The sequence below is a fragment of the Tupaia chinensis genome, unplaced genomic scaffold (genome assembly GCF_000334495.1).
Source record: "Tupaia chinensis unplaced genomic scaffold, TupChi_1.0 Scaffold000028_1, whole genome shotgun sequence".
In the NCBI taxonomy this organism is placed as follows: domain Eukaryota; kingdom Metazoa; phylum Chordata; class Mammalia; order Scandentia; family Tupaiidae; genus Tupaia; species Tupaia belangeri.
This window is the reverse complement of record NW_006159458.1, coordinates 4,020,368-4,029,259: the sequence shown is the minus strand read 5'-3', so window position 1 is coordinate 4,029,259 and position 8,892 is coordinate 4,020,368. Positions and strand designations below refer to the sequence as shown.

General features: G+C 41.9%; 1 protein-coding gene across 1 annotated transcript in view; it reads left to right on the top strand.

Annotated features, from left to right (window-relative positions):
• The first annotated feature begins 2,469 nt into the window (after window positions 1-2,469).
• MED21 (mediator complex subunit 21) overlaps window positions 2,470-8,892 on the top strand; it is a 9,352-nt gene continuing 2,929 nt past the window's right edge. Inside the window, exons 1-3 of the mRNA XM_006140271.3 lie at window positions 2,470-2,577; window positions 6,327-6,441; window positions 7,895-7,995. Of these exons, the coding sequence (XP_006140333.2) occupies window positions 2,536-2,577; window positions 6,327-6,441; window positions 7,895-7,995 (258 nt within the window). The 5' untranslated portion in view covers window positions 2,470-2,535. The remainder of the gene's footprint in view (window positions 2,578-6,326; window positions 6,442-7,894; window positions 7,996-8,892) is intronic.

The window sequence follows — 8,892 nt, the reverse complement described above, 5'->3', positions numbered from 1 at the left end:
CAGGATGGTAATCAGCACTACTCTAATCAGCCTGAGAAAGATGTTATAAGAGAACTAGTTAGTGGCAAGGTGGTCAAAGCAGCTGGATCGCACATGGCCAACTATATGGTTCAAGTCCAGACCTGGTGACTTGCAAAGCATGCCCAAAATCCCAAGGGGAGAAGGGGAGAAGAGATTGTTGTGTGACCTACTCTTCATGGGGAGTGCTAATCCCCCCCTGGAAAATTATGATTTAAAAAAAAAAAGGTGGTGTAAGAGTTTGTCCCACCTCTACAAACCAACCATTTGCTGATTCCAGTTTCATTTCTTACAAAGTTATTCCCAGACTTAACATTCCTTAAATACCAAGTTTCTACTATTACTCTTTTTTGTTTGTTTGTTTGAAAAGTTTTTGCTATAGGGTGCATGAGCTCGCCAGAAAGACAGAGAGAGACAGAGAGACAGAAAGCGAGAAACCACCCCCCAGGGGGATGGCCACACCACAATCCTTTCTCCTTCATTCTCCTCTCGAGATCTTGGGCACGCACGCACATGCACCCAGCGTGAGTTTAAGCCTCCTGGTCAGGGACTCGAACCATGGTCGACTACATGGGAGTCCAGCTGTTACGCCAACTGCTGATCCTCCTACTATTACTCTTTACACTTAAACTCTCAGTAGGTCCTAACTCTAAATTGTGCAGCTGATCTTTCTTATTTTTTTTTCCCTAGAGGTTTTTGCTATAGGGCACATGCGCTCGCCAGACAGACAGAGAGAGACAGAGAGATAGAAAGCGAGAAATCACCCGCCAGGGGGGATGGGCACGTCACAATCCCTTCTCCTCCATTTTCCTCTCGGGATCTTGGGCACGCACGCACACACGCCTGGTGTGAGTTTTAAGCCACCGGGTTTGGGACACAAACCACGGTCGACTATGTGGGAGTCCAGGGACATAGCCATTACGCTAACTGCTGGTCCCCAGCTGATCTTTCTTAAAATCGAAACTTTCCTGCCTATACTTCTCACTTATTTTCCAAGAACCTCCTCTCTTCCACTGTACACTGTGAAACCACCTCTCTCCTCTCCAGAACCTTCCTCTGTTCCTCACACTGACCTCCTTACCATAACACAAACAAGAAAAGCTTATTAGCGGGGATCAGCAGTTAGCGTAATGGCTATGTTGCTGGACTCCCACGTAGTCGACCACGGTTCGCGTCCTGGACCCGGTGGCTTCAAACTCAGGCCGGGCGCGTGTGCGTGCGTGCCCAAGATCCCGAGAGGAGAATGGAGGAGAAGGGATTGCGGCATGGCCATCCCCTCTGGGGGGTGATTTCTCGCTTTCTGTCTCTCTGTCTCTGTCTGTCTGTCTGGTGAGTGCACGGCTCTACAGCACAAAGAAAAACCTCTCAAAAAAAAAAAAAAGCTTATGAGCTACCTACACTCACACCTTACTTTACCTGCTCTTCCTCCTTCTCTAGGCCTTCAGAGACGTCCCTTCTCCCTATGCAGTCATTACAGCCCAGTTTAGACCTTGTTTCTGACACCTTCCAATTTCTTGGGTATTAATGTCCCCAGCACACACATTCTCAGAATTAAATCATGCACCCAGCTGCCACTTGGCTAAAGTTCCTGGCACATGATAGAAACAAAGGAGACACCTTAACTCAACCCTTCCTGTTTTTCTTTTTCTTTTCTTTTTCTAAAGGGTGCATGCACTCACCAAGGAGAGATAGTGAGAGAGAAAGTGGGAAATTATCCCCCAGGGGGACATTCACTCCACAATCCCTTCTCCTCTAGTCTCCTTTAGGGATTTTTGGCATGCCCACACAAGCTCCTAGCATGTTTTTCAACCTACCAGGTTGTGGACTCAAACTATAGTCACCACCATGTGGGAGTCCAGTACCCTAACCACCAGACCACCTGCTGGCCCCACCCTTCCTGATTTTTGCCTGGTGAATTCTAATTTTTGCCTGGTAAATTTGTTGAACTTAGAGTGGATATCAGCTAGCCACGGTGGTGCAGCTGGGAAAATATGGAAAAATCCTGGGCTCTTGACCTGAGGTCTCCAGGGGCTCACATTTGTGCCCATCATCTTGGCTGGCTGATTTGCCCTTTTGGGGATGCCTGTCTCTGTCTTTCATGGAAGAAATAACTTAATTTTTTTTTTTTTTCATATCATGACTCCCAAATATTTCTGGCTTGCTTGCTCTGCATCTTTTGAGTTCCCTCTTAAAAGCAAAAGCAACGGAAAATAAATATTCAAGATGAAAAGAAACGACTATATGAAATGGTAGAGAAATCGACAAAAAGTCCCATACAGTATTTTAGCCCAAAGGCGACCGGCCACGGGACTGTCCGGTTTTGGTCAACACAGACCCTGCCAAGCTTTCTGCAGGTCTCGCCAGCCTGAGAGCAGACTCATTCCTTCCTCGATGGGCGTGGCCTCCCTGACCCCACCCCTTCCAAGAACGCAGCCCTGTGATTGGCCACGGCATGTACTAAAGCTGCCCCACCGCGCACGAGCAGCGGCTTCGGCGTTCCTGTGCGTGCGGGGCAATATGGCGGATCGACTCACGCAGCTGCAGGACGCCGTGAACTCGGTGAGGAATTTCCTTTGGTTAGTCTTTCTCTTTCCTGAGGAAAAGCAAGGAGGGAAAGGTATCTGCGAGACAAAACTCGGCAACGGGGAGCAGACCGAGGCAGGATGTCAGAGAAAAGCGCTCGCCCTGGGCGGCGGGGGGCGCCACGGCCAACCGGAGGCTTGAGGCCGGCTGCGGGGCGGCGCGGGCCGCTGCGGGGGGAGGCTCTCTTTCTACCTGAGGGGAGCTTCTCTTTCTACCTGAGGAGACGCGGAGGGTGTTGTCTCTTCCCGCCGTGAGGCTGCGTGGCCTTGTCCTGCTCCGAGAAGTTTCTATTTTCTAGTCAGTGGTGCTTTATGTGGTCGGGGTGGTGGAGGTGGAACAGAAACCTTTCCCTGTTTTTGGTCATAAATCGTAACCACCAAGGGGGTTCCGTGCTGTGGGTGTAACAACACGTAGCCGAGAGGAATCCCCTCAAGCGCCTTCAGGTGGTGTAAAGAAAGATGTGACTGTGAGTCGAGAAGTTTTTTTATTTCTTGTTTCGTTCCTCTGGGCTGAGGGTCTCGTGCCAGCTTTTTTTGACTACTCGCCAGCATGCATCGGTCGGGGGAGAACTTACATCTTTATGATAATGAATCTTTTAATCTTGTATTATTTTCCCGTTTCCGAAAGCCTTTTTTTTTTGGAGAGAAATTTTTGCTATAGGGCGCGTGTGCTCCCTGGAGAGATAGAAAGTGAGAAACTACCCCCAAAGGGGACGGCCGCACTGCAATCTGTTCTCTTCTTGGGATTTTGGGCACACATGCATATGCTTGTGGCATGAGTATTAAGCCACTGGTCCCGGATTCGAACCGTAGTTAACCATGTGGGAGTCCAGCGATGTAACTATTACAGCATCTGCTGGTCCCTAAATAAGCATTCTCTAATGTCTCCCTCAAAAGTCTATCCTTTGTTAGCACTGGTCTTGGACTCTAACTGTAGTTAACTATGTGGGAGTCCAGCAACGTAACCATTATGCCATCTGCTGGTCCCTAAATAAACCTTAAATGTCTCCCTCAAAAGTCTACTCTGTTAAAGATTAGATCTTGCAGGTATATTCTACTTTACCTAATGTTGTTTCTGTTCACGCTATTTCCTACCATACTGTGCCTTCGTGGAAAATTCGTGCAAGTCAGAAGATACACATATCCTTATTACCACTAAGAAAAAAATTTTTAGTTTTACATTTTCATTCAGATTGTAATCTGATGTCCCAGGTAGGGTACGTAGAGAGACACTATGCTGGTCCGAAGAGCCAAGTGCCTGGCCCCCTGTTGTTCCCCCCCCCTCACTGAAAGCTAGTAACTTCCTGTTCTTGTTTACATAGCAGTCTTTGTGCACTTTAGGAGCTGGAGTGTCTACTTTTAAAAACTAGTAAATGGATAAAGTAGATGCTTTTAAAGCTGAAAAGGCCAACTTCCACATGTTGATGACTATACCAAGATCAATTCTACCTTGCAGTGACTTGCCAGGTCTACCAGCCAACCTTCCTCAAAGAAATACTCCTCTGAGGTTTTAAAAATCAAATGTAGTGATGCTGCTGGATAGAAACATTTTAGGAAAATGTTTGCACATTAACACGTCTTGTACCTAAAAGGATAGTAAGGACAATGTGATTACAGCATTAACTTCAGGGTAGGCATGGTGATGACGACTGGGTTTTGGAGAGAAGCTTTTAGGTTAACTGTTAAATAGTGTGAGTGCCTACTGTGTATATAAACAGTCATGTTAACAAAGAGATAACTCCTCAAGGAGATGAAGGTGTCAGATACTCAAGAGACATTTAAATGATGCAAAAACAGTATATGGTTTGGGAATTAATAAGGAATCAAGTGATGAAGTAATTGGAATATAAAATGATATAAACAAAAATAGAGGGAATTTTCTTAATATTTATTCTAGTCATAATTATTTTATAACACTTGTTCGGCCCTCTGAAAACTTAATTAGTGCAGAAGTTATGTCATGTTCACTTTATCTCTATAATGTTTATATACAAAGCTTGTCATAGAATTGCTTTTTGATAGCTATTTTTTGAATAAATGGATCTTGAAAGTTTTGAAGAATGGAATAGAGAGCCACTGTGTTGAATATTTTGTGTGTTTTAAGACTAGACAGGTAAATATAAGGAAGCAATGAAAAATAAATAGGATAGTTGACTTAGATTACTGAAAGATTTTTTAAGAATAATTTTATTTAACTTTATTTACTTATTTTTATTTGACTAGAGAGGTACACAGAGAGAGAGAGAAAGTAAGAAAGCAAGCTGCTAGGTCCAGGACTCGAACTATGGTTGGACGTGTGGGAGTCCAATGCCCTTCACCACCCCGCCACCTGCTAGCCCCATTACTGAAAGATTTAAAGAGCCTGAGTTGGAGATTTATCTTGAAGACCAGTGTGGGATCAGCTCAAATTTTTTGAGCAGAGTAAAGTAATATTGTGAATTAGAAGACACTAAGGAGAATACTGTTATAACTGGTAAAATAACTGGTTGCATCAAGGCAGCATCAATAATGATGGAAAAGGGAAGGTTTTGTAGAATTAGGAAGATTTGAGTATGACAGTAAGACTATGAAGTTAGACTAGTTGAGTAGGAAACTCAATACAAATTAGATAGTTAACAGAGGAAACAATTGGCTTTGAGTTCTGTCACTAAAATGGCACAGAACTCAGTTGAAATGCTTATTTACTGAGTGGAAATAGAAATGAAGGTTTAAGAGTTGAGTACTAGCATAGAGATTGGTGGAGAGGCTAGGGGTTTTTAGTAATTTCACTGTATTTATTTATTTATTTCAATTCGACCAGAGGGGGACAAAGCGAAAGAGAGAACGCAAGCAAGAAAACAAGCCGCCAGGTCTAGGACTTGAACCATGTTGGCCGTGTGGAAGTCTAGCGCCCATAACCCTACGCCGCCCGCCAGCCCAGGAATTGCTATTCTTAATCTTCAGAACTGCTTTAGGAATAGTTTTAGGGCACTAGGAGTTTACAACTTGGGTCTTAGAGAAATAAATTTTTGATTACCTAATGTGCTTTTCTTTTCTGGCGGTCTTTCCCCCACTATTTCTTTACACTTCTAACTACTCTGGTCTTAGGAAAGGAATCATACTTTATACATGAGTAACACTTTAAAAAAATAAATTAAACTTGGAGCTGTATTTAGATATTTGCCAAACTTGCTCTTTCCTACCATTAGCCCCCTTACCCTCCAGAATCCTTGTGGCTAGAAGTATTGTCATGTTTCTCTTATCATTATATTACCTTCAGAAGAAAGATAATTTTGTAGTTCTTTTTGACTGTTTCAGCTAGATGGATTTCAAAATTAACTTGACCTAGATTGATACCAAACTTAGTTTCTTTGCATGATTAAAACATTTAATCATTGTTGGGGCCAGTAGGTGGCATGGTAGTTAAGGTGCTGGACTCTCACATGATCGACAGTTAAAGTCCTGGACCTAGTGACTTGCTTTCTCACTTTCCCTCTCTCTCTCTCTCTTTGGTGATGTGCCCTCTAGAAAATTAAAATAGTAATAATAATTAAAATTCAGTAAATAATTTTTAAAAACCCAAAACATTTGATCATTGTTAATAATAGCTGATTTATTTTATAAAAAATTACTTCTTTTGTTTTATTCTGTCAGAGATTGGTATTATACAGACACTGTTGTTAGTAATAAAGTTTCTTAAGTTGATAATCCTTTCTAATCTTCACATGTTTGTTTTCTTTGGTCAAGCTTGCAGATCAATTTTGCAATGCCATTGGAGTATTACAACAATGTGGTCCTCCTGCCTCTTTTAATAATATTCAGACAGCAATTAACAAAGACCAGCCAGCTAATCCTACAGAAGGTAAATAGGTGTTTTTTGTTTTTTGTGTTTTTTTTTGTCTTCTCTTAGTTTGACTCTCACATTTCTCATAATACTTGAATATTCAATTTCTTGAGAAACTCAATTAGGACTTTGTAAAAAATGCTGTTGGGGCCAGCAGGTGCCGTGGTGGCTAAGAGCGCTGGACTCCCACATCACCAACCATAGTTTTAGTCTCGGAACTGGACGCTTGCTTTTTCACTTTCCATCTTTCACCCTCTCTCTCTCTCTGCCCCTCTCTGGTCAAATTAAAATAAATAAATAAATAAAGTTAAATAAAATAACTCTTTTAAATATGTTGTTTGAGGGACCAGCAGTTAGCGTAATGGCTGTGTCACTGAACTCCCATGTAGTCGACCACGGTTCGAGTCCTGGACCTGGTGGCCTAAACTCACACTGGGCATGTGTGTGTGAGTGCCCAAGATCTTGAGAGGAGAATGGAGGAGAAGGGATTGCGGCATGGCCATCCCCCCGGGGGGGGTGATTTCTTGCTTTCTGTCTCTCTCTCTCTCTCTCTCTCTCTCTCTGGAGAACACACACTAGCAAAAAAAAAAAAAAAGGGGGAAGTTGTTTGAGAATGATACTACAAGTTTTGTTTATTATAAAAGAAATGAATTTATTATCGTCATTCACAAAGCATCTCATTATTCCATTCATATCAAATAACAGATTGTTATTTTTTTGGGGGGAGGAGAAGTTTTTGCTATAGGGCGCATGTGCTCTCCAGAAAGAGAGAGACAGAGAGACAGTGAGAAATCACCCACCAGAGGGGATGGCCATACTGCAATCTCTTCTCCTCTGTTTTCCTCGGAGTCTTGGGCACGCACATACACGTGCCCAGTGTGAGTTTAAGCCACCAGGTCTGGGATTTGAACCATGTTTGACTATATGGGAGTCCAGTGACATAGCCATTATGCCAACTGCTGGTCCTAGATTATTATTTCTTTAGAAGAGAATTTGTACAAAATTTTTTTTTAACTTTTGCTTGTGGAACCATAGTGTGTAAGGCTTTCATTTACAAATTCCTTTACTCAATTGATATATATATTTTTTTAAGAGTTATTCATTTTATTTGTCATTATTTTAATTTCACCAGAGAGACAGGGAAAGTGAGAAAGCAAGCCACCAGATCTGAGACTCAGACTATAGTCAGCCATGTGGGAGTCCAGCACCTCAACCACCATGCTATTGTTGGCCCACAAATTCTTTTATTCAAATGACCACAATATCTTCTAGTAAATAAATTGACATGCATTATGTTTAATTCCCAATTTGAGCTAATAATAGGTTAATCATGTAATAGGATTGGTGTGTTAAAATTATACTTGAGGATTTTAGAAAAGTTACATAAAGTTTTCTTGTTCTGTTAATTTGAAATTTGTTTTTGAAAACTCTAAGTTCTCTAATATCCTAATTTAGTAATACCTTTCTTTAGAGTATGCCCAGCTTTTTGCAGCACTGATTGCACGAACAGCAAAAGACATTGATGTTTTAATAGATTCCTTACCCAGTGAAGAATCTACAGCTGCTTTGCAGGTAAAAATCTTTTTCCCCTTGAGCATTTTTAATTAAGAGAGATAGATTTAATATCTCCTGTCTTTTAACTGTTTGTGCTGCTATAACAAGATATCTAACACTGGATGATTTATAAAGAGCAGAAATTAATTTTCTCACAGTTTCAGAGTCTTGGAAGTCCAAAATCATGACATTGGTATCTGTTGAAGGCTTTCTTCCTGCATCCTCACATAGTGAAAGGCTCTGATGGGCAAAAGAGCAAGAACTCCCTCTTTAACCTGAAGTTCTTTCATCAGAGCCCTAATCTCATCTATGAGGGCTCTAGTCTAATGATTTAGTTACCTCTTAATGGCTCCACCTCTTGATTTCATCACGTTGGGGATTAGATTTTAACTTGTGAACTTTGGAGGTGACAAAAAGCATCTTTTGTTGTAATATTCAAAGTTTTGAATTACTTTGAGATTAAGTCTTTTTTTAGTTTGTGGTATAGGGTACTTGAACTTGCCACAAGGGCAGGGGAAACAAGTGACAAATCATCCTGGGGTAGGGAGGGAAATAGCCATGTCACAGTCCCTTCTCCTCCAATTTCTTGGGGTTTTGCATTTTAAAGAAATGATTTATTTACTTGTACTTATTTTAATTTTTTATTTTGACCAGAGGGAAAGGGGAAATGAGCAAGCAAGCAAGCCTCCAGTCCAGGACCCAAACTGCAGCTGGCCATGTAGAAGTCCAGCACCCTAAGCACCACCCCATCTGCCAGTCCCAGGGTTTTCCATTCATTTTTTTTTTTTTAAGAATTATTTATTTTTATTTATTAATTTATTTTAATTCAACTAGAGAGAGAGAGAGAGAGGGGAAAGTGACAAAGCAAGCCACCAGGTCCAGGATTCGAACCATGGTCAGCCATGTGGGAGTGTC